Source organism: Coffea arabica, chromosome 5e, assembly GCF_036785885.1.
Source record: "Coffea arabica cultivar ET-39 chromosome 5e, Coffea Arabica ET-39 HiFi, whole genome shotgun sequence".
NCBI lineage: Eukaryota > Viridiplantae > Streptophyta > Magnoliopsida > Gentianales > Rubiaceae > Coffea > Coffea arabica.
This window is the reverse complement of record NC_092318.1, coordinates 44,464,026-44,489,940: the sequence shown is the minus strand read 5'-3', so window position 1 is coordinate 44,489,940 and position 25,915 is coordinate 44,464,026. Positions and strand designations below refer to the sequence as shown.

The 25,915-nt window shown below is 36.8% G+C and overlaps 2 protein-coding genes across 2 annotated transcripts; both read right to left on the bottom strand.

Annotated features, from left to right (window-relative positions):
• Positions 1 to 4,091: 4,091 nt before the first annotated feature.
• On the bottom strand, positions 4,092 to 5,541 carry LOC113743401 (peroxidase 3-like). The gene is made up of 4 exons (XM_027271390.2): positions 5,279 to 5,541; positions 4,999 to 5,196; positions 4,746 to 4,908; positions 4,092 to 4,610 (listed from the first exon to the last, which is right to left on the bottom strand). The coding sequence occupies exons 1-4, from the start codon at positions 5,507 to 5,509 to the stop codon at positions 4,192 to 4,194; spliced, it is 1,011 nt and encodes a 336-aa protein (XP_027127191.1). The 5' UTR covers positions 5,510 to 5,541; the 3' UTR covers positions 4,092 to 4,191.
• Positions 5,542 to 21,596: 16,055 nt separating this feature from the next.
• LOC140007055 (uncharacterized) lies at positions 21,597 to 24,554 on the bottom strand. The gene is made up of 5 exons (XM_072049753.1): positions 24,234 to 24,554; positions 23,970 to 24,041; positions 23,480 to 23,924; positions 23,131 to 23,281; positions 21,597 to 21,786 (listed from the first exon to the last, which is right to left on the bottom strand). Exons 1-5 carry the CDS (start codon positions 24,552 to 24,554, stop codon positions 21,597 to 21,599), a joined length of 1,179 nt encoding a protein of 392 aa, XP_071905854.1.
• Between the last annotated feature and the right edge of the window lie 1,361 nt (positions 24,555 to 25,915).

Here is a 25,915-nt window from a genome sequence, read left to right as displayed (position 1 = left end):
TGAAACTCAAATGTGCAAGTGTGGAAGTGTATGAAAGAAATAAAAAATCCAAGTGTTTGTGTGCAAGTGTATGAAAAGGTGCACGTGTGCAATTGTATGAAAATGCCAAGTGTTTGTGTGCAAGTGTATGAAATATAGTGATAAGTGCATATAGGTGTAATTAAATGCAATTTTGTGAAGTAGAAATCAAAATGAACAATAAGGAAAGGAAAATGTGAATTGAAAAGAATGAGTGAGTGATAAATGAGAATGAATGAACCTAAGGGAATGCATCAGGTCGGGTATGGGAATGACTCCTAACTTGTCGACTTCGATTTTCCCTTTGATTAGAAGGCAAAACTAGCGTGCTAAGGCTATCGAGTAGCCACACTCGCTCGTTTCCCTTATCAGAAGGGGACCCTCAAGCAAATGGACCCTACAACTATCATGATATGCAAAAATCCTAAAATGAAGGGAAAGGGGGTTCGAGGAGCATGCCAAGTGATAAAACTAAGAAAAATGCATGATATGTGGTGAACAAGCAAATGATATGCTAATGAGGGGAAATCTCTAAGGGTCTAGCGTTGAACTAGCCCATTCTATGAATTCCGACTAGCGTTGGACTAGCGGAAACGTACATTCATCCATTCCATTCATTCATGGCTATGAAAGCAAGTAGACATGCCAAAATACTCGTAAACACATAGCACGTAGCACTTAGCATGCTCGACTAGATGCAAGAGCCTAATAAAGCAATTAAACATGTAGCAACCAAAAACAAACAAGCAAGGGGAAGGGGAAGTGGACCAGATGCTCTCCGAGCCCTATCTATTACAAGCCAAGAGGTGTACACATACCCCATGAAAGCATAAAGGGGAAGGGGAAATGGACCAGATGCTCTCCGAGCCCTATCTATTACAAGCCAAGAGGTGTACACATACCCCATAAAACTTAAATAAAAGTAAACGCAAGTAAATGCACGCAAGGAGGTAAGGAAAGCGGAGTAGGCATGCATATTCACATAACACGTAGGAGCACATAGGAGAGACAAAAGGGATAAAAGAAAGTGTACCTCCCCCGTGTGTAATGCTGGTAAGGAAGTAAACAAACTCAACTTGGCTAGAGTTACCCAAGAAAAGACTAACTTAAGCTAAAATCACCAAAAACAAAAGATTAATGCACCAATTTAATGATAAGATATAAACTAAACAATTTGAATCCACCAAATCATCAAATTTTCCCCCAATTGCAACTTAATGAAGTAAAAAGCTAACTAAAGACCAAGCAAAGACATGGTCATCCAACCTCCAAGCATAACGTCTACTAAAGACCCAAAAGCAAGACTACTCAATCATTTGAACCTAATTGAAACATTTAAAAACACAAAAAGTTCTCCAAGTAAATAACAAGATCCAAACAAACATTATGGAATTTTGAAGGTCCAAGAATGAACAAGGGTCCATGAATGATTTAAACATGCATTTTGAGAATTCAATAGCAACCATTAATCAACCAAATAAAACCAGTTGAAAAATTTAAGAGCTTCACAAGTCCCAAAAACAATGAAAGGCCAAATGATGACTCAAAATATACCCACCTTAGGACCTAATTGTAAAGAAATGAGAACATGCTTGGGCTTTTGTGGAACATGGAGAAGCTTGAGGGATTAAATTGATTAAGTATTCAAATTACTTAGGCCATAGTGAGTCAAAAGGGGACTTGGGGGATCAAAGTGCAAATTCAGAAATTTATTTCATGCATGCAACGTGAACTAAAACCTTCATTACTTCTGCAATTCTGGTTTCCTTTCCTACATGATGTGCCGTGCTTCATTTGTCAACAAAATGCATCACCAAAACAACTTTGAACCGAAATGAACCTCAAGATGCAACTCTAATCATTACCAAACTTAATGCTACACTTTTTTAATGCAACAAAACTGAGTTGATGACTGTCAAAGATCAAGAAAAACAGCAAAAAAAATGCCGCCAGAATTTTCTGCAAAGCTAGGAAGCTTGCTGCAATTGCAATCCTTGGCAACCGATGAAGCCTTTTGGCAACAAAACTAGTTGCGACTTTCATTCCTATTTGCAGAAATCAGGTAATGAACAAAACTCAAAAAGCAGAAACATAGCCAATCCCAAAAATGCAGACATGTCATTCCAATCAAGTTCATAAGATCATCAACCAAAGTCGGATACATGAACTTAAAACAGGAGGAGGGAAGAGGAAAACGCAGCTCCTATCAATCATTGTTGTAACCAAAATTATGAAATTTTGTTGCAGGATAGAAACACAGAATTTGAGCTACGTTTTGTTGCAGGATAGAAAACCATCAAGGCTAAGAAGGAACTAAACACCTCAAGAGAAAAGAAAATGCAGCAGGCGGCATTTTCTGCAAATCTTCTTGAATTCATTTCCACCAGGAACATGTTTATTGTTTGTCAAACTTCAGGCCCAAATACACAAACTCTACGCATCCAAACTCAAAAACTCAAAATCTTTGAAGAGTAAAATGAACGTGCAGCACCTCCCAAGAAAACGCACTAATTCCAGAAATGAAAGATGCGAACTTCGTCGCCAGCGTTCCAGGCTTCACTCTCCCAGCCGCCAAGCTTTTCCTCGCAGTCGAAGAACTCCCAGTTGCCTACCTCTCTCGTTCTCAAGTTCACGGCTTTTCTAGCTTTTCCTTCTCCAGATTTGTTTCTTTTCCTGTTTGCTCTATCACTCCAACCCCCCCAGTTTTTCAGCCGTTCCTTCAATCTTTTCTCTTGCTCTCGGCTTCAGTCCCTACTAAACCTTTTCCTCGTCTTCCTTTTTCTCTTTCAAGCTCACACAGAAACTCCACCCTCTCCCTCGTTCTCTCTTGCTTTTTCCGTTTCTCCCCGTTAGCTCCTCCCTCCTCTCTCTCTTCTTTTTTTTTGTTTTGTCCGAAACCTTCTCCCCCCTCAAAACCCCCTTCACCGAGCTCCCCCTTTCAGAAAAACCCCCCGCTGTCCAAAATCTCTCCAACCTCCTCTTAGCTTTCTGTTTTTTCCAGCCCCAAATCTTTTCCCTTTGCTGTTTCCCTCTTTCTGGTTTTTCATTCCTTTCTTGCCGTTGTTATTTTCTTATGCTAGACAGCCGCCGACCTCTCTCTTTATCTAGTTCTTGCTCACCACTCACTCTCTCAGTTTTTTCCCTTTTGCTCCAGTTTTTCCGTTTTTGCTTTCTCTCCCCACGATGAAAAACTCCCTTGCGGCTGCCCCTTCTTTTCCTTTTATATCCCCTGATAACCCTAAACTTCAAGCCAGCTCTTCTATATTTGCAGCCCAAGGAGCTGCCGAACACTTCTTTGCAAGCTGCGAAAAACGCAGCTTGCTGCCGCGTATCACTCTTTTTTTTTTTTTTTTTTTTTAACTTTCAACTTAATAAATACAGAAATGATAAAATATAAATAATAATAATAATAACAAATTGACAAAAACCAGGTAATAATAATAATAATAATAACGAAAATAATTTAAAAACTAAACAACTAAAAACAACAAAAATGTCCATTTTTCAAATTTTCTTCATTTTTCCTTTTTTCTCTTCTTTTTCAAAATAACTTAATAAAAATAACTAAAGTGCAAAAAGGTTGAATTTAAAGAAATAAACATATTTTTGTGAACAAATTTCCCTTTTTCTTTTTTATGATTTTTCTTTCTTTTCCTCTTTTTCTTTTTTTCTTTCAAGAAAGCATTGAATTTAAATTACAAACGACTGAATGCTTTCTTTCTTTTTCTTTTTTAACAAATTCTATGATAAAACTTAAAAATAAAAATAAAACTGGAAACTAAAAACTAAAAATGAACACGACAAATAAAAAACTAAAAATGAAATTACACCAAAAATTTGGTGTCTACAACCACTGCATCAAACTCGGACAACTTTTTTCTTTTTGTGAAATTACTTTTCCAATCTACAAATATAGTTCCAAATGGAATGGCGTTGTTTTGTTTTGTTTTTTAAACAAAAACTGTAGCTTCTCAAATGTGCATGTCCTACTTCAAAAAAAAAAAAAAAAAGCATGTCCTACTTGTAAAATCAGTATGACAATAACTATGTTATAAAAAATAAACTAGTAATAATTACCACAAACATATATAATTTCCACATTCATAAAACACAAATATCACGTACATTAACAACATAATACAATTATGAAAGCTTAAAATAAAAGCAAAAATTCTAACTATTAACAAATGCACAATGTTTCCTGATTTCACCGGACGATCCTGTCTTTACATCAATCCTTCCCATTTTCTCCATAGACAAAGCAAATTCCTTATAAAAATCCTGCCTCGAACCCTGAAGAAGTTCATTAATATATGAGAGTGTAGTGGAACTTGTTGTCAAGGCTGCATCAGATTGAAATAGGCCTCTTCTCTTGAGTAGAAGTCTATAGTAGCTTAGATCAAATGTCCTGAAACTTCCTGGATCCATTTCAACTATTGTTGTTGTATCGTTGATGGTTTTGCATTTCTTTGCTTTCAGATTTGCTGCATATTCACTGTCCAGAGATGGATCTTGATTACCAAGAATTCCAGAGAAATTGTACAGACGGCTCGAAAATGCAGAACAATGGGCGATTCCAACCGTATGAGCTCCTACAAGAGACGATGATAACAAATGTCTAAAATGCATCAATGTGTGTCATCAATGAACCGAAAGTAGTATAGTAGTAATTGCAGAAGTGCTGATATAGGACAGGAACATTGCTGAAGTGTTGAATAATGTCTTACCTGATAACAAGACTAGATCCTTTAAATCTAGACCCTTGTTGGCAAAGAATGTTTGGAGTGAAGTGAAATTGAAAAATGGCGCTGGAATGTTTGCTAAGGCCTCAGAAGCATTTGATATTAGCCCATCCCTTCGACCAGTTGGAACCCTCCAGAAAGGACCTCCCTGTCATGCCAAGATCACAAGATTAATCGATCGCGAAAATTTTCAGACGTCTAAGTTGGTCTAATTTAGTTACTGAAATCATGAACTTACCGTAACTACAATGGAATCTCTTGCAACCAGTGCTATGATATCTGCACAAGAAACAACTCCTGGACATTCAGCTTCTACTAGGCTCTTCACTCTGTCAATGAAGTTGAAGCCTCGTACAGTTTGATTAGGAGTAGCAGCTTTCTCAGTCTGATTTCCAGAGCTTGATGTGGAATTCAGAAGAATGGATGCATCACAGCCCTTTAGAAGCAACAAAACATTCATAAACATAAGTAGCTGTATGCAAATTTGCGATAGAGGGAGGGATATTCTTGATACTTACTCTGACAAAGCAGTCATGGAAATGCATTCTTATCAATGCTGCTGCAACAGATGGAGCATTTGGAATATGCTCATGGACATAATCTTGTACAATCGTCTCAGCTTTGGGACATGTTTTGGCATAGAAATTCAGCTGCAAATCAGCACGAGAAGAATTTATGGCTCCTAGAGTAGCCAAAATTACAAGCCAGAAGTAGCCAAATGTGTCCATTTTGTTACTCTGGAACGACATTATCTGTACTAATCAAATTTATAAGGGTATATCACCTAAGATTCTTTCCCTCATCTAACAAACATGTGCCTCAAGGGGCTCTTTTAAAGTTTTTCAGTTTTTACCATATTATCGGGGTAATATTTTAGAAATGATTAGTTAGGATTATCCCTGGCTGGATTCATAAAGTAAAGATGCATTTGATAATACTGAAATCTAAAAACTGAAGTCTAAAATTTAAAATTTGAAGTTTGAATCCATTAAATTATTGAATTATTAAGTATTAAATCTAATACATTTGAGTGCATATCACATTCAGTGATAAGTGAATAGCTTATCACTTAATTTTGGAAGCAAGTTTTGCATAAAATATTCAGTGCCACTTAATTAATTTAAATATTCAATTTTTGGTTATCAAACGATCTAAATATGTTAAGATCTTATTCCATTAAGTTTAAATGTTAAATTGAATTATCAAACACGGCCTAAGATCTATATGTCATAATCAAGTTGACCGACGTTTCCTCAGTGTGTCATTGTTAACTCCATCCTCAAGGCATTGTTTTGCAAAGCATCTTGAATGTCGGCCATAACTTTGCTATCAAAACTTTATCAGGGCTAACTAAATGACATGTAACTTTGCTATCAAAACTTCATCAGGGCTAACTAAATGACATGTAATCAAGTCTATCCAAAGTATTTGATAGAATTAAAATTGGACGAGTCCATTAATGAGGCTTAAAACATAGGTTGGAAGAAACTTTGATTTAAAAGCTCAAGTCATTTGGTCCTCAGTCCATACTTAAACATGCTAAGCATATAATTCTAGGTATTTTCGAATTTATGCGTGTACTTCTGGAATGGCGTACAAAGTTTTAAAGGGATTATAATTCATAAGAAATAACTTGTACAATTTTATAGCAGGGATTTAATATGTAAGTACTCTTCACAGTAATCTATACAAATTTTTTTTTGTCAGAATTATGTTACGTGATGTCATAATGATAGACATATACAGTGTTCGTGGCCAATTCTAATAACTATACCTAAACCCTCATCGTCTTATAGTATCAAATTACTCTTCGAAAAATAGATGTTGATGACACTGTAAATTGCCTCAATTACCAATTCAAATACAAATAGTTAGCAATTTTCACCTGTTTTGGCTAATCAAGAAAAGCTAAAACAATTTATTAATGAGAACATTTTCAAAAAGGGGAGGATGGTAGATCAATCATTTGCTGGCGGCCGTTCAAAGCACAATGCCACTATTCTGCTTGTGTACTACATTTCCATTAACAATTTAGAACCTGCCACTACTTTAGCTGCCCGCTCACAGAGTACAAATCACGGCCTATACTCGTGAGACCAGAAAAGAATCAAAGATGATCTATACATCGAGGAGGAACTGTTGCACCTAGTTCGTTAGCATTTGTTTTAATTGAATGCTTTAGGTGATTCTGGATAATCATAATAGTCTTATTTGATACATGTGAAGTAAAAAGGTGATTAAAAAATGTATTCACGAAAAATGTAACAATTTTTCTTTGAAAAATTACTATCCAAGCAATGCCTGGCATCAGACAATAATATGGTAATATATATATTGTGCAATGTCCTTTGATTAACTGTCATATATGTGGTACTTAGGCAACTTTTTAGTAAGAAACAAAGAAGGTAATAATAATAATAATAACAGAACGGCATCTACGGGGATAACATCTTATTAAGAGCCATATTCTTGATGTTTTTTAAGGAATATGGGTTTTTGCTTCTAATATGGTCTCCTTACTTTTCTATATACTTTCTAAAACGTTGAAATCATTATTTTTAGCGAAACAGAGGCATTTTACGATTTCAAATTGTGAAACCATTCTGCAGAAAAACGAAACCACAAGTTAACTGAGACTGGGGAAACATGAATTATAGGATGTCGGTCACATGAAATCAAATTCCAATCTAGTGTACACACTAAATTTTTCATGCTCATGGACGCAGGTTAATTACCTGCTACTAAATTAGTTACAAGGGTTTCTTAAATTTCCTTTCGAAACACTTTAATTTCTTCGCACTTTTGAGGAAAAATAAATTTTGTAGTAGAAAACATCTCATGGTACTGTACCTGCAAAAAATTGTTTTTTTTTTTCAATTAGAATATGTTAATTTTTCCCATGAAGCACTATAAATTGATGGCTAAATGATTTATTAAAAAAGAAGAATTAGGTCTTGTTTGGATTGTATTTTTTGTAGAATTTTTTTGAGGATTTCTGTGAGAATACTAAATAACTTTTTTATTTCACATATATCACATCTTTAAAAAAAATACACTATTTGAAAAAAATTTTAAAAAATTACAATTCAAATAGGTTCTTAATCTTATATCTGACTGTCAATATCAAACACATATTTTGGTGTGATTTTGTTTTTTGGACATAAACAAGCTTCATACTCACTAGATATATTTATCTAGAATTTGTAACAGATGATGATTTGTTTGCTCGTTGCTAGCAATGAGTCATGTCTTTCTTTTTGTTAGTGAAAAGTCTAGAGTTTCTCAAGGGTCCAATGTGAGGAAACTTGCCCTACTAATAATGTAATGCCTTTTAAAAAGGAATAATTTGGAAACCTTCTCTGGGTTTTATCGTAATATCACTAAGCATCTTTAAAATTTTTAAAATCTTACCTACATCCCTTATTAGATTGACAAGACCATATGTGTGATTAAAGGCTATAAATTGGCAACATTACCTTGCAATCTAAATAACTTTTTAACTGAAAAGCTCAAAAAACTTTTTAAAACTAACGTATCTAATAAAAAACTAATCAAATTGCCATTCCAGATTGGTTCATATTTTTTCATATTCAGGCAGTAGTAGGGTATCAAAAAAATGATAAAATTGAATTTAATCAAACTTTTGTTTCATAATATAGACAATGTTTAACAATATGAGGTGAGTAATCAATACCATAGGGTTTTCTACAAGACAGATTTAAGAAAGCCAAACAAACCCGTATTATTTTTTTCTTAGATTTGGACATTAGTTGAATTTTCTTATGTAGTAATACTAGTACATTTTTTCACATTAAAAATGTGATTAAGGGCCCATGAAAACCATTTTTATTAGATCAGGAGATGGAAAAAGTAGTAAAAATCGGTTGAGTAGTTTTTGGATTTTCAAGTCTGACACCTAATTCTCTTTGCTCAAGAAAAAAAAGAAAAACAAAATCCCCTCATCTAAATCTAAGATGGTGTTTATCATACTATAAAAATCATAATTAATATATATAGACGCTATTATGACACTGTAAAAGCTTTAGATTAATACATTTCAAGACTCTTTTTCTATACTGATCAATTCTAAAAAAATTAATATTTTAATACATGATGTTATGTAAGTTATATTCAAAATAAAATTAATCTTTTTCATGCATGTGATTTGCATACAAAGCACGCTCATAACAAAACATTATACTCATTCATTATATTAAAAAGATTAATCTAAAAACGATCTCATGAAAAAATATCTAGAAATCGCCAAAAGACTGCCGGGTCCATATGATGTGTTATGTAAGATTTTGAAATTTTCAAGTTGAGAGAAACCTCAAGGCGATTTCTGAAATTATCCCTTTTAAAAACATGACTAGACTGCCGGGTCCATATGATACAAGGCCAAAAGAGTACCAAAAGAGTAAACTTAATTCTCGACGGAAGCTTGTCATTATCACGTGAGAATCCTATGAAGAGAGCAATTATTTCTGTCCCTGAAGCTTGATTCATTCCGCTAGTGATCGATGGATTGACAATGCATGTTTGAATGTGAAAATTGATTTTTAATTTAAGCTTGCAAGGGAAATTCATCTGCACTTTTAAGAACACTAAGGACAGAAAATTCCCCTTGAAATACCTTGAGATGCTGGCTTAGTCAATTTGATTGGTGGTGTTGTGTTGTGATCTCGTGAGGAGTACAAACTTGAGCGTGCAAAGATTGAGCGGTGTACGTGCGTGTATTAGTGTACATATTTTGGTGATTTTTTTTTAAAAGCTGTTTCATTGTTGTGGTGAATTAAAAAGTGAGTGTGTGAAGATGGACACTCATCAGCTGAAGAAATAAACACACATGGGTGGGATAAACATGTCTAAGACGACACATGAGACATAAAGACAATGTCCCTATCATTTCAAGAGCATCGTAGTTCCAAGCCAAACTTGTATGAGAAAATGAATTATTGGGTACCGTCAAGGAGATCGGTAGCAAGAATAATGTGTATTACTGAAGCAAAATTTCATTGTTAAAAAAATAAAATATAACCAAAGTGGAGAATGGCTTTGGGATTTGATTATATATATATATATTTCCAATTTGGATTTCGAATTCTGTGGATGATAATTAAAAGTGAAAAGGGTGTGAGAAATGATTAAAGGGTTAAAAAAAGGAAGGTATTGATGGCAGTCCTAAGCATTATGTCTAGGAGGTATATTTAGTCTAGTGTGTAGCTCGAGGAAATCGAAATTATGTGACTGATGTACTTTTTTTTTAAGTAAAAGAAAAAATGCCATGTTTGTCTGCAATATTTTGTAACTTAAGAAGATGCATATTGCTGAGAATCTGTAGTATTGATCCCAGTAAAGAAAGAAATTACCTCAACTTTGTCAATGGTAAGTCGAAGACGAGTCACCTTGGAGAACAGTTTTGAAAGCTTAGGTCCTATTCGGATAGCTATTTCTTGAAAAAAGTTTACGTTTTTTCGTGAATATTTCTTTTATATGTTTTTTAATTATCTTTTTACCTTATATATATTATATGCTAAAAATGTTATAGTAGTTTTTTCTTCAACAACACTTGATAATTTACAATCCAAACCACCTCTTAACTAACTCCAATTCCAGCTACCCAAAAATCATCGAGCTTGGCAGAATAACAGTTTCCAGGAAATCTTCACTAGCCCATTGCATATATGTGAGGCTGCGGCCTCCACCTATATCTAGATTTCAAAGCTTTCATCATCGTTTCCATACCTGCACCATGATACCTGAAAAATTGAAAGATAAGGAGTTTCGATCTTGATGACTTTTACATCCATCCAAGTGCAGCAATGTATGCAAAATATATGCAGGGCTAGGAAGCTGAAGAACAGTTCACTCGAGTGAGGATAATTCATGTTCTCTAACTTCATCCTTGCTAATCATTATCTGTCTCCTGGTTATGGAAATCTGGGAATCGACAAAACATTTAAACTCATCAAGTTTTTGGAAATCGCAGCATTTGAGATATACAATGATCTTCAAAGATTTAGAATAAAAAAAATAATAACAATCATAAGAGGAAATGTAGGTACATATTTATTTGTTGACTATACACCTTGCCTTGTTCATTTTTGAAACATTATGGTACATTTTTGGAGTAAAGATCTGAGAATAAAACAATATGTATGGAGATATTTGTGATTATGGTGTTGGAACTTTTTCATTTTTTTTTTTTTGAAGAATAACGGAAATCTACCACCTAGAAGTTTTCTAAGGAAATTACTTATTTTGTTTTGCTGTTATGACAAAAAAAATTAATTAGACCAATCAAGTTCTTTTGTACTATTCGTTTGTAGCTGGTCACTTCATAAGGGCTAAGATATCAACTTTATCTATTCTTTTTTTTTTTTTTTGTTACAAAACTTTGCAAAAGGAAAAGACAATATTGGACCCAAAATTCCTTAACAGAAATATCCACTCCATGTTATATTCCAACTTTTATTGATGTCTCTTAAGCTTCAAGCTTTTTCCCTTTTTTTTTTTTTTTGGTAATGTCGTGAGGAGTGAAAAATAGGTTTGTGAAGATCGTGCAGCGTGCGTTTCAGGCCAATGTCTTAACGATTATCAAGTCTCAAAATTATCATGATTTTGTTAGAGACCTCAAGGAGATTTGGGGTCCAAGTATTAATTGATATATTTTTCTTTCTCCTTTTCTGTTGTCAAAGCAATAATGTTTGAAATTTTTTCTAATTTTTAAGTTTTTATCATAAATTTTCCCTCAATTTTGTAAATGATCTTTCTTCCTTGATATCGCCCCACTATCTATTGAAAAAATTATTATCTTCTCCCACATTATCTTGTTAAAAAATCAGTTTTTTTAGATGTCTCTCCTATAGTACAATTATTTTAGAGTTGTTAAAATGCAAAATTAGTTCCTACATGAACAAAATATAACTTTAGAAAGTTTAAAGCAAAAAAGAAAAAGAAAAATCTTTAATCAACTTATAAGCATTGTATAGGAGTAATTCTGTATATATAGTTGGATATTTGTCACTGTAGATATACATAATAGTAATTGCCTTGGAGGGGTCTTCTAGTTATACACATATCTCCTAGTTATATAACTTTTTAAATTGATAAAACGTCCCAAAATAGTCATCAAACTTCTTAAATTGACAAATATCTCAAAATATATGGACCAAAAAGATGTTTCAAAACACGAATTGTTATTTACTGATGCAGGAGACATGTATCAATTGAAATAATGTAACAATGAGTGTATTGAGAGGTTTCAGTAAAAGAGCTCCAAAGACCCACAGCCTTGAGACGGTAGCCAGTTTGGTTGACACCTGCAATCTAATCAAGCAAAAGGATGGCACTCTAATCCTTGCAAAGGGTGCATAAAAGACTGTGAAATGGAACTCAAAATGGGTGGTAGTGAAATGGCCAGTTGCCAGATGGAGAAGATGATAAGGTCGGTCTGTCTCCAATTGACCTAAAAGTAGGAGGTGATGCCCTACTTGTAGGAAGTCCCATTGATTTCGCATCAGCCAAATGCTCATTTATCACCTTTCTCTGGTCCAGCATTCGAATCCATCCAAAGACAAGGACAATGAAGCTGCTACTACCCGACAGTGGGCGATTACTTGAAGGAATCTCTAGCTGGCACCCAAATGTCATGCTACTGAAGGCGGAAAGTGTGCCTACCCTCTACCATTTATCCATTCCACCTTAACGAAACACGCCTTAGTGTTCTCTTCTACCTCCATTTCAAGGCTTTCTGACCATCAGTTTTCGAGGCAGCTAACAGTGAATCCGGGGTAAGGGTGTCAAGGCGAGGCTATTCCTTATTTGATCCATTAATTTAAGGACCTTGAATCATTTCAAATTTAGGATAAGCAACTCGATCTATGGCAGACTTCATATCTATATCCTGGTGTGGACTCTGCTTCTTTTTTTTTTTTTGATCAAGACTCTGCTTCTAGTCCATATGAAAATCAATGTTGAATTACAACTTTGTCTAGTTTCAAATTGGGCTAGATGCTCTAGTAGACTACCAATCTATCCGCGCATAAAGAGAACACCAGCAAAGTGTAATAGGAAAAGTTGTAACAGGTTTGCCGTCTTGAAGTGTGTTTTAAGTCATATCTCATTATGTGAAGAGATGCAAAGTGCAAACAACCTTACATGCCAACCAAGGTGTTTCTCCTTTAGGCTTAGTTTTGCAAGTTTTAATATCTTTTGTTCCCGACGTAACCACAAGGGCAAGTTTTAATATCTTTTGTTCCCAGAAGATCTTTCAAAGGATAAAGGAACTAAAATGAACAATTCTAGGCCTATGACAAGTGCCTATAAATTCTATTGTATTGCAAGGGCTTATCTTTGCAGGAATTATTATCATTATTATATAAAAAAGTATGATGAGTCCGGTAATAGAGAGTATAAGAATGTAAATATATTTTGATTTTAGTTTTTATTATACCTAAATTACTGTCACGTCTTTTAATTAGCATTATTACATTTCAATCATGACACTAATAAGAAAAATAAAAGGTTTCAATAAACTACATCCCAAAAATGCTGGTAATTAAAATTAAAAACTGCCCATTTACAACTATATTCGTCAATTATTTCCTCATCTTCAATTATTGTATGTGTTAAAATTATCTCCAATTATTATGTTGTTATGCATGATAATTAAACTTAACTATATTGTATATACATATTGGTTTAGAAGAAAATCGCGATTAATAATAAGACAAAAGGTTATCAATAGTTAATATAAAAAAGGGGTTAAACCAATGATTTAATTCACTACATTGTGTCATATGATTAAGAAAACTCCCAAGAGAAGTTATCAATAATTATATAAAAAAAAAGGTTTACAACTACTGAAATTGATAAAAAATTGCTATATGCAAATCAGAATGTTTTAGTATTGTTTTGCTCAAGTTTTGTTGCATGCACTGGTTTGACACAACATAAAAAATGTCCCTTTTTGTCCCTTTTTTGCTATCACAATCCAAATAAAATATGCAACAACTTAGTTTAGATACAATAATATTCCATTTTCAGAGTTTTTATAATTGTGATATGCACAATAAATTTTTAATTGCTTTGTATATAATAAACAGTTTGTACAAATGGCGATTGCTTAATTTTGTTTATTATATGGTTTCTTCATCAATATTATACCAAGAACTTAGTTTAAATATGATAATTTTCCATTTTCAAAGTTTTTAAAATTGTAGAATACATAATAAAGTTTTAATTACTTTGTATACAATAAACGTTTGTACAACTACGAATTCCTTAATTTTATTCATTATATAGTTTCTTAGTTTATATTTATGCCAATAATCAAAGCTTTGCACAAGAATTTAGAATATTAAAAATTTTCTATCTTGGGAAAATATATTCACGTGCAAAACACGTGAGTTATTACTAGTTACAAAAAAGGACCAAAACTTGTTGAATGCTAAATGCTAACAGATAGCATCTAACTGCACAAGCTTAAAAAGCATCCTTTGCTGAAATTATGACAAAGCCTATTGCCCTCTTTGATGCTTGTGCTTGCTTGTAGTCCATGCATAGTGTTGTCAACATCCAGATTGAAGAGAAATATATATATATATGTATATGAATATTTATGTATGTATATTGTGACCCTATACTCCGTATGCCTAATAATGAACCCCGCAAATCTCATGAATAGTAGAATTTAGAGCCAAAACAAAGCCTTCAGCCATTGTCTTTAAGGACTTTGTGAAAAAATAAAAATACTAAGTCGGGACCAAATTTTGAAAATCATCCGAATAATTGATTTTGTTACATAAAAAGAATCATTCCAAGAAGTATGCTCTTAATTCAAATTAATAATCATATCCTCAAGTTTTTTTATCTCTCAAAACTATGGTGGATCAAGAGATGATGACAATCTCAATATTTCACTCATGGTTTTGTTAATTTGATCATATTTATATGCCAGCAAGCAAGTTCATCACTTGCTATTCCAATACATGTCAATCGACATTCTGATGCAGAGTATTTCTATTTTCCCTTACATTCCTATATTTCTATGCTACCAATACAGCCCTATTTCTTCAAATTGCATTCTTCATTTCTTTAATTGCAACTCCTAGAATTTGGTTAAATCTATAGTAATCTTCTACCAACGCAATATCCGGTATTAGAGGTGTGGTTGACATTCAGTCAATGGTGGATAACACCAGACCACAAGATCATCAAAAACTTGAAGAAAACGTCAAGATGATACTGAGAGAGCAACGTGAATAGTTTGAGAGAGATATACATGCCTTGAAATCATTGATTCAAAAAACTCATGAGGGGTAGGGGAGTTCATCTGAGAAGAATGCAGAGACCCGCAATCTAGGGGATACCAGGTTCCTACTAATTCTCCCAACTTGACTTTCCCAAATTTGTTAAGGAGGACTTCTGGGGATGACTTTATAAAAGTGAACAATTCTTGAAGTGTACCAAACATTGGAGTAGTCAAAAGGTAAAAATGGTGGCAATCAATCTAGAAAGGGAAGCACTCTAATGGAATCAGGTGTTCATGAGGACCAAATTGAGCAAGAGTTTACCTACTTGGGAGGAGTACATATCAAGGAGGCTGCTGAATTAAGTAGAAGTGCTAGAGTGATCAGTTGTTTCTTGAGTCGCTTAACCTGAAATTCAACTTGGGATGAGAATGTTCATGCTCAAGATGTTTTAGCATGCCTATGCTTTAGCAAAATTAGAACAACCCAAATTAAATCATGCCAACTAGAGAAGCAGATTTCTTTCCAGACCAAACTCTTCATCCTTATTGCCGCCTTCAAGTTTTATGAGAACTTTCACAAGTAGAATAACTTAACCTTTGTTGCCAACTGTGACAGCCCCACCTTCCACTAAGGCGTACCAAAGGGGTTAGCGGACTGCCTGCCCAACTCTCGCCAGAACTACTATGACGGTTATATATAGTCTAAAACGTTTCGGAAGTTATTAGCGCGCTCAAACGAAACAAAAATCACGAAACGAAAAATGGAAAATCGGAGCCGCACATGAACAGTGTCGGCCACATCACAATCCGGCCGGAATCTGGCCGGATTTCCGGCTGGATTCTTGCCCGGATTGGAGGCAGTGACCAACTGCCTGGATTCAAAAAAAAAAATCCAAGGCAATCCGGCCAAGATCTGGCCGGATTCCCCTGTGTCCTTTCCCGCCAAAAATTTTTCTTTTGCCGTTTGAAATCCGAACCTGTCCGAAACCCAACCGATTACCAACTGACGTGCGCGGGGTATACATATAATATTAAGCTCATCCCAATCAAGTTTTACATTTATAAATTCCTAAATACCCCACACGCGATTTATCGCAAGTATACGAATCGTGAGCGAGTATAGGGTATTAAGGGTCGATCCCACAGGGAAGAATGCAATTACCGATGTTTTCAAACTCCTTTATTATTTAGACTACCACAAATATAAAATTTAAGAAAATAACACTAGAAAACTCCTAGAGATATGGAATTCCTTACTACTCTTGCAAATGAGATTATCGGTTAAGTGAATGCTATTATCTTGATTAGTTATGGCGTAATTTCCTAATGTATGTGAAACCTACTTTCGTAGTGAATCAACTATACTTGTAATTAAGTCATACCTACTCTCGTGGTTATGAAATTAACTACAAGTTCATTTCTTCTATGAAATTACATGAAACAAGTCACTTAAGCCGCATAGGTGCACCTCTACTTTCGTGAGTGTACTCCCTAGGCTTATCACTTCTTTGAACTAGTGTTAAATTCCAATTTTCATTGCATACTTAACACCTTAAGATTATCATAATTAATGGCCAGTTAATCATGATTAGATAACCAAAAGTGATAAATATCTTGCTCAAAATAATATGACCAAATAACCAAATAAACATCATTAACAAAATATAGCAAGTTCAACCATAACTCTAGGCATAAACTTTAACTAAACATAATAAAAACACAAAGCCAACTTGTATTATAATTAAACATGAAATCCAATAAAAGAGAGAAAGTAGTAGAAGAGATATCACCCTTGTCACATGAGATCAACCTCTTCATCTTTGCTCCTCCAATCTTTATCCAAATCTAACTACAAATACAAGATGGATAAACTACTCTACCTATACTATACTAATGAACCAAGGAAACTCTAGTGAAAACTACATTTTTGGTGAGTTTCTCTAGCCTTCTCCCAAGTTATTCTGAATCCTGCAAATCCATGGCTATATATAGATCAATGCAATCAGGAAATGAGGCTTGAAACATCCCTTTTACAGCTGCTAATTGGTTGTCATACGTTCATCCATAGCTGTAAATTGTTGAAGGAGAAAACAGGTTGTACCAGCAGCTATTTCTGACCAGAATCTGGCTACTTCAACTGCTATTTTCTCTATGATGACGGCTGAATTAGCTCTTGTACAAAACATAGAAGTTGTAGTCCATTGAAATAGCTGTCCAATGCCTCAAGAATCATCCAATTTGGAGCTGTCTAGACCGAGATATGATAAAAATACCACTGACTGGTCAATTCCGCGTTTTCAGCTCTCAGCAGCAGACTTTGACTTCTGTATTTTGACATTTTGACCAAGAAAACAGCCGAATTGGACTTTGATGTCTTCACACCAAATGTAGATATATCTCTTAGCTTCAAAATGGTACCAAGATTACCTTGATCCGATCTGTGTAGCTCCAGATATAGTCAAAATACGAAAATGTGTCTGAATTGTCAAAGCTGACTTTTTCTTGATTCAAATTGCATTTTTCCTTTTACACTTTATATTTTATTTTCACCATTTTAATCCATCTTCAATCATCCAAATATTTTCTCAATGCACTTCATTTGATGATTGAATCATTAAACCTACAAAATATGAAGTTTTTACCATAAAAATCAATAGAAATGCAATTTTCACACTTTAACCACAAAATGCATATTTTCACTAGAATCTTAGTTAATTATTTATAAAATTAAATAAAACACACCAAAACTAATTAATAAAGCACACTAAAAATACGTAAAATATACTCTTATCACCAACAAATCATATAAACCTTGAAATTGAACCTTTACAACCCAAAATATCACATGAACATTACCAAACATGTTTATACACATATAGTTGCAAATTTACAACTCAAAAGGCAATGTTGAATCAAAATACATTTAAGGTTTTTCCACCCATCGAGGAGCTATACAAAAGAATATTAAACTAGCTCAACTTGGCTTCAAAATCACAGTTCCCCAAAAGGTATTCATATCCCTGTAAGGAAAACAAAGGCAATGGAGTGAGATTTCACCCAATGAGGTACCCTCATGCAAATAAAAAAAGTTCACATAAGCACAAAGTTGCTCAATCCAAATACGTTCAACAAGTAAGCCGAACTAACATCACATTTTAATAACAATAAAAGGATACGGACGGCTCTCAAGAGCCCTTTTCCACACTGGCCGTACTTGATCTTACCCCGTTGACTCTCCGTCAACGCTTAAAGAGGAACCAATACCGTAGACCCTACTTTCTCCAATTTCCATCCACCTCACATACCCCTACCGGGCCCGAACTCCAACCAGTTCAATATGGTAATACCCGAGTATATCGGAATCAAGAGTCTCATACCCAATGATTCCATAGAAACAGTCCCCAAGGCTTATCAATCTCCTCGACCATGCCCTTGCTGGCTCGAGTCAATCGACAGCCGATGGGGTTGAGCTCAGAGTAAACAGTAAAAGTCGTTTGATACACGTCCAAACGACACCAGTTCAAGTATATTCAAGAGACATTCAATTGATACAGTAAACAGTCACATAAGCCATAGAGAGCGAGAGTGGTAAAGTACACCCTCGTCTCAACCAATCTTAGCAGTATACATAAGCATTCAAATCATAGATTTCAAGTATCACAAAACCATGAAGTAACAATCATGTGAGTAGTACACTCACCAATCAAACAAAAGGGATTTCACAAATTTTCGCCCAACGAGCGTCTTGAGTCACCGGCACGCCCTAAAATATTCAAGAAACACAATGAGACTCGAATACGAGTCATAAACCCAAACCACATATCACTAATGTAAGGTCAATAGAACTTGAAAGTAATATAACGAATACGTGGGGCTAAGGGTTTAGACAACCCCAAAGTCACTAATTAACACTCTAAGCAACCCAACTCCAAGAAATCATATGAACCTAACATTTGGACAGCATTTTTCCTTAAAATTTCAGATTTCCAACCTACAATTCACCATTCATTTTCAACCAATACAACCCCTAACCACAAGTACAAGTCCTATGCCATTCAATACACCTTATTAGGGTTGTAATACCCTTTAAACAAAGCCAATTTAAGAGTTCCACAATAACCCTAGAAAAGCCCGAATTCAAAACCCTAAATCTGAAATTTTCCATTCAAAGCGGAAATTTTCCGCAATTAACTACAATTAATACCCCAAAGTACCATTTTAGACCTTACCAAGCTATCATCCATGGCCAACCAACTCCAATCATATCAAAACAAAAAAATCATGAATAAAAATAAAAATTCATCAATCTCTACCAAAAGTCATGAAATCTTTCACAAAATTACTTCTTTAACTCGCACAAGTCATTAATTGAACATTATCAAGAGCAAAAGAAGCATTCCATAGCCACTCAGCTTGCAACCTCAAGAAAAGAAGTAACTTAGCACCTCCTCTTTCCAAACCACTTCACCAACTAACTCAATACTACTTAGCTAAGGGTTTTTATGGAGAAATTTCAAGTTTGGATGGTTGGATTACAAGATTTGTGCAAGAAATGGAAAATGAATGTTGAAACTTTCTTTCTTTTTCTCTCTTGAAGAGCTCGGCCAAGAAGCTTGAAATGAAGATGATTTTTTTGGGTCAATTTTCTAGTTATTTGGTAAATGTGGTAAGATGGTCAAAGTCCAAGACCAAGTCACAAAGTGACACTTGTCACCTTTTAAGTTTAAACCTATCCCTTTGTCTCTCCAATGTTAATCTATCTGAGTAACCTCTAATTATCTCTCAACACCTGGTAAATTAATCCCTGTATACAAAACTTAACCTAATTGGCCGAATTTTACCGCACTTACCGCACTTGCGGGTCCCATATCCGGTATACACTCCTAAAATCTCAAAAGCTAACTTGGACTAGAAAAATGATTTTAAAACTATATTTAATCATAAAAAATTATGTAGAAAATTTTTCTAATAAAGAAAATATAGAAAAGGCGTGCAATTAAATAAAATAAAGCCTAGAAAATAAGAAAATTTTCGGGTTCTCACACTCTCTCCCCCTTAAAAGAATTTCGTTCTCGAAATTTCTCCCCTTAATTCATAAACAGTTCAGGGTATTTCTTTTGCATTTCTTCTTCCACCTCCCAGGTAGTCTCTTATAACCCATAATTTCTCCACAAAATCTTCACCAAAGGAATTTGTTTGTTTCTGAGCTCCCTAACCTTTCGGTCAAACAACTGTACAGGTTTTTTTTCGTAGGTGAGTGTTTCATCTATCTCAATTTCCTCTGATTGTAAGTTATGAGACGGGTCAGGATAATACTTCTTAAGCATCGAGACGTGGAAGACGTCGTGAATCCTGGACAGACTTGATGGTAGTTCAAGTCGATACGCTACTTTTCCAATTCTCTGGAGAATTTTGAAAGGTCCGACGAACCTCGGTTGAAGTTTCTTTCCTCTACCCGTCGTGACGCTTCGTAATAGTGTGACCTTAAGAAAAACATGGTCCCCAATTTCGAACTCCAGATCCTTTCTTCGATTATCCGCGTAACTCTTTTGTCGGCTTTGAACTGTTTGGAGTCTTTGTCGTATCAACTTGACTTTTTCTCGTGCATCCTCCATCCATGGAATAGCCGTTGGATCTAGAACCTTTCTCTCGCCGACTTCTTCCCAATAAATCGGTGACCTGCACTTTCTCCCGTAAAGTGCTTCGTATGGGGCCATTTGAATCGACAAGTGGTAACTATTATTGTAGGCAAATTCTACTAAGGTCATGTGTTGGTTCCAACTACCCCCAAAGTCTAGAATACAGGTTCTTAACATATTCTCGAGAGTTTGAATTGTTCGCTCCGACTGTCCATCCGTCTGAGAGTGATAAGTGGTATTTAGGTTGAGTTTAGTCCCCAAAGTCTCTTGAAATTTCTGTCAAAATCTAGACGCAAAGCGGGGATCTCTATCTGAAACGATGCTCACAGGAACTCCATGTAGTCTTACGATCTCGTCCATATACACCTGAGTCAGTTTGTCCATGGAATACTTCATGCTTACCGGCAAGAAATGGGCCGATTTGGTTAACCGACCCACGATTACCCAAACGGCATCATGTCCTCGTTGCATCCGCGGCAAACCTGAAACGAAATCCATTGTGATGTTTTCCCACTTCCATTCGGGTATCTCAAGAGGTTGTAACAAGTCAGATGGTTTTTTATGCTCCTTCTTAACTTGTTGGCAAATGAGACATTTTTGCACGTATTGAGCAATTTTCTTCTTCATGTTGTCCCATCAATAAGCTTCTTTTAGGTCCTGGTACATCTTGCTACTATCCGGATGGATCGTATACTTGGACCGATGAGTTTCCTCTAAAATCTCCTTCTTTAACATTTCATCTTTAGGCATCACCACTCGGTTTCGGTATTTCAAAATGCCCTCGGGACTAAAGTTGAAATCGGCCAATTCCCCTTTTTCCCCTTTCTTTCCCCATTTCCGTACCATAGAATTTTCCTTCTGAGCTTTTTTAATTCGCTCCAATAGAGTGGACGTTACCTTAATATTACTAAAAATCACCTTTTGACTTCCCAGACAGGGTTTTCACTCACAAAGCGATTCCAACAAATCCCACTCCTTAATCATTAACTCCGCTACTTGAGCTTTCCGGCTTAAGGCATCAGCCACCACGTTGACTTTCCCCGGATGGTAGTTGATAGTGTAGTCGTAGTCCTCCAGAAACTCCATCCACCGTCGCTGCCTCATATTCAACTCCTTTTGCGAGAAGAGATATCTAAGACTCTTATGATCGGAGTAAACCTCGAAAATTACCCCGTATAGATAGTGTCTCCACTTTTTCAGAGCGAAAACAACTGCGCCTAACTCCAGATCGTGGGTTGGGTAGTTTTGCTCGTGGGGTTTCAATTTTCTAGAGACAAAAAATATCACATTCCGGTTTTGCATTAACACACACCCAAACCTTCTCGCGAAGCGTCGGTATAAACGGTAAAATCGTCTATTCCGTTTGGCAAAACTAGAATCGGGGTCATGGTTAATCTTTTCTTTAACTCCCGAAAACTCGCTTCACACTTGGCATCCCATATAAAACGACCATGTTTCTTCGTCAGGTCGGTTAAAGGACCGGTCAGTTTAGAAAAGTCTTTAATGAAACGCCTATAATACCCAACCAACCCTAGAAAACTACGAACCTCCGTGGGATTTTCTGACCTCTTCCAATCAGTCACGGCCTCTACTTTTGTTGGGTCAACCGAGATCCCCTCTTGGGAAATTACATGCCCTAAGAAAGAAATTTTTTCCAACCAAAACTCGCATTTACTAACTTGGCGTACAACTGATACTTTTTTAGGGTTTGCAAGACGATTCTTAAGTGTTACTCATGCTCTTCACGAGTTTTTGAGTAAACCAGAATGTCATCAATAAAGACAACTACAAGTCGATCCAAATAGGGTTTAAAAACCCTATGCATTAAATCCATGAAGGCGGCAGGGGCATTGGTCAGTCCAAAAAGCATGACCGCGAACTCATAATGCCCATATCTCGAATTGAAAGCAGTTTTTGGGATATCCACCTTCCTAATCAACAATTGGTAATATCCCTGTCGAATATCTAATTTCGAAAAGGCCACTGCTCCTTGCAACTGGTCGAACAACTCATCAATATGGGGCAGTGGATACTTATTTTTAACCGTTACATTATTCAGCCCCCGATAATCTATACACATCCGCAAACTCCCATTCTTTTTCTTCACAAACAACACAGGGGCTCCCCAAGGAGACCCACTCTCTTGAATAAACCCCGCTCTAAAAGGTCTTGTAACTGCAATTTCAATTCCTTGAGTTCAGCAGGTGCCATCCGATACGGGGTTCTAGAGATAGGTGACGTCTCTGGTAATAGCTCAATTTTGAATTCTATCTCTCTCTCCGGAGGTAGGGCTACTAACTTATCAGAAAATACGTCCGGATATTCTTTCACCACGTGCACATCCTTTACCTTCAGTTTATCGGTGGGGGTATTGATTAGAAAGGCTAAAAACCCTTGTGCCCCTCTACTTAATAATTTCCTAACCCGAATATCCGAAATTAATGCAAATGAGGCCAACCTACCCCTTATATCTAACCTCAAGGTTGCCTTCCCAGGCATACGAAATTCTACCACCTTCCTCTTATAATCAAGTTGAGCATTATACTTGGTTAACCAGTCCATGCCCAAGAATACATCATACTTCTTAGTGGACAGACTTATCAAATCCCCTAACAACTTTCTCTCTCCTACCCAGACTTCGCAATCCTTATAAACCATACTAGTATTCAAACGATGATCCCCCGTAAGAGAACTAACTTCCAAATCATAGGGTAAACTAGCAGGTTTTATATCTATTCCGCACATAAAATTGGGGTTGACAAATGAATGGGTAGCACCAGGAACTACTAAGACTTTCGTAAATCGGTGGAATACAGGAATCGTACCTTCCACAACTTCAGAAGAATCGGGGACCTGTTGTGGCTCCAGTGAATACATTCGAGCCGCTACCTTGGGTTTGGTCCCTTCCACCTTCGCCGGTTCGGAACTAGTCCTCATTGATTGCTGGCTTCCCTTTCCATCTTGTGCTAGAACTGGACAAGTAACAAGCTGGTGGTCTGCACTTTCGCAGCGCAAACATTTTCCTTCATTCTTCCACCAATTGTCCTCCGCATGATTTGGCTTTCCACAATACCTGCAGGGTCCACGGAATGCAAAAGCCGAGCCTCTTTGGAAACCTTCTCTTTGGTCTCTCCCAACTTGGCCACCTCGTGACGGGCCCCCTCGGGACATTCCCGGCATGCTTCCTCCTCCAGTCTCCCTTCGAAACTTGGGGGGAATATTTTTATCCCCCTGTCCAGAACTGCTTTCAAGAAATCCTCGCTTCTTCGCCTGGAAGTTTCTCACTTGTAGCCTAACATTCTCTACTCGTTACACCTTCTCCACGGCATCGCTGAAGGCGTTAATCTGGGCTACCGCTAGATCCTTGTGGATCTCCACGTTCAGACCCTGGACAAAACGCCTTATGCTTCGTTGTTCTGTCATGATGAGTTCGGGTGCAAATTTGGACAGTCGCGTGAATTGGCTCTCGTATTCGGCGACAGTCTGGGTCCCCTGGCGAAGCCGAATAAACTTGTTTTCTTTCCTTTCCTGAACCAAAGGAGGGAAAAACTTGGCGTTGAATTCCCTCATGAAACTTACCCATGTCCTGGGCATTTGTTCTCGTTCCCACTTTTGCCGTATGACGGTCCACCAAGAACGGGCCGCCCCTTCCAATTGGAAGACAGCAAAAGTCACATGCCTTTCCTCCGTGTAGTGTAGGGCAGCAAAGATGTCTACCATATTTTCTAGCCATCTCTCGGCCACATCCGGGTCCAGCCCCCCAATAAATTTCGGTGGAAGAAACTTCTGAAACCTCTCGAGAGCCCTGTCCTCGCTTTCCACAGGATTACCAGAGTTTTCAGGGTTGGGATTAGGGTTTTGATCCTGTTGCTCCACCACATCAGCCAACAAGTCGGTCATTCGTTCAATGGCTGCGGCCACTTGTACATTTGGATCAACCCTAAGTTCAAGGTTTGGTTTAGACGTGGCTCCCCTATTACCCCCTTCAGTCGTGGATTGCCTAACTCCGCGACCATGACCACGTCCACTACGGGTGCCTTCCGTGGAGTTTAGTCGATCTAGGGTAAAACGTAGATATAACATTAAAGAGAACGGTAAATTTAAGTAAGGAACCAAAAGATATTCACAATCAAGACATATACACATATCATACATCAGTGTCAAACAAGTCACACATTAACAGTCAGTCAAGTACAAACAAAGAAAGTCCATGAGAGAACGACGTCATCAAAAGTTATATATACAAAGCTAGTCCAAACGTACAAAAACGGCTAGTTAAGGGTTCTTTCCATGATCTACGGTTCCCATGGAATCAAAAGTGGTTCGCAAGAGTTATAGCCTAGTTCCCTACGGAGGCCACAGACTCTCCCCCTTGGCTAGAACTAGGGGTGCTCTCTTCTCCAGAGGTTCCATCACTAGAAGCCTCCACTTGCGCATTGGCGCCAATTACACATTGGATTAGCGCCTCACACTCGTTAATAATGCCGCAAGAACGGTTTCTAACTTCCCGGATGACATTGGTAAGACGATGGTTGACCCCTTGCAACTGCTCCCTAAGAGCATTAGTGCGTTCTTGCTCCATAGCTATGTCTTCTCGGAGCTCCCCTATCCGGTCGGCTTGCATCCTCGTGATGCCCCTCAGTTTAAATATTTCCGTGTGATCCCTGGCGGCGGCTCGCCTAAGTCCCCTCTGTTCGCCTAACACCATCACGACCACGTGATCGACGTAAGAGTGGTTCTGACAACGGTTACAACGACGGGCCCGACTGGCGGTATACCAAAGTCGAATCGGACCTCCCGACCTTTCCTGATAGTCAATCACACGAGGCGTCTCTGAGGCGGTTCACCCCCGCCCTTTCCGCTAACTCCAGCCATGGCCTACAAGAATAGTAAAAGGGTTCATATCTTAGACAATGTAAACATAATCACACTTAACGGTACCTTAACACTTCCCTCACACAGGTTCTAAGGAACAAAATTTAAACTTGCCTAGGTCATTTCTAACCTAAGCTCTGATACCACCTGTGACAGCCCCACCTTCCTCTAAGGCGTACCAAAGGGATTAGCGGACTGCCTGTCCAACTCTCGCCAGGACTACTATGACGCTTATATATAGTCTAAAACATTCCGGAAGTTATTAGCGCGCTCAAACGAAACAAAAATCACAAAGTAAAAAATGAAAAATCGGAGCCGCACATGAACAGTGCCGGCTACGTCACAATCCGGCCGAAATTTGGCCGGATTTCCGACTGGATTCTTGC

Excerpts from the sequence above, each read along its gene's own strand:
- LOC140007055 (XM_072049753.1), bottom strand. The coding sequence starts at position 24,554 with ATGACCGACTTGTTGGCTGATGTGGTGGAGCAACAGGATCAAAACCCT. Across the intron at positions 24,042-24,233 it reads AACAAATGCCCAGGACATGG|GGTCTGAACGTGGAGATCCA; the intron begins GTAAGTTTCATG and ends CGTTTTGTCCAG. Across the intron at positions 23,282-23,479 it reads TTCTTCTGAAGTTGTGGAAG|GAGAGAGAAAGTTGTTAGGG; the intron begins GTACGATTCCTG and ends AAGTCTGGGTAG.
- LOC113743401 (XM_027271390.2), bottom strand. The coding sequence starts at position 5,509 with ATGTCGTTCCAGAGTAACAAAATGGACACATTTGGCTACTTCTGGCTT. Across the intron at positions 5,197-5,278 it reads TCCATGACTGCTTTGTCAGA|GGCTGTGATGCATCCATTCT; the intron begins GTAAGTATCAAG and ends TTGCTTCTAAAG. Across the intron at positions 4,909-4,998 it reads GAGATTCCATTGTAGTTACG|GGAGGTCCTTTCTGGAGGGT; the intron begins GTAAGTTCATGA and ends TTGGCATGACAG.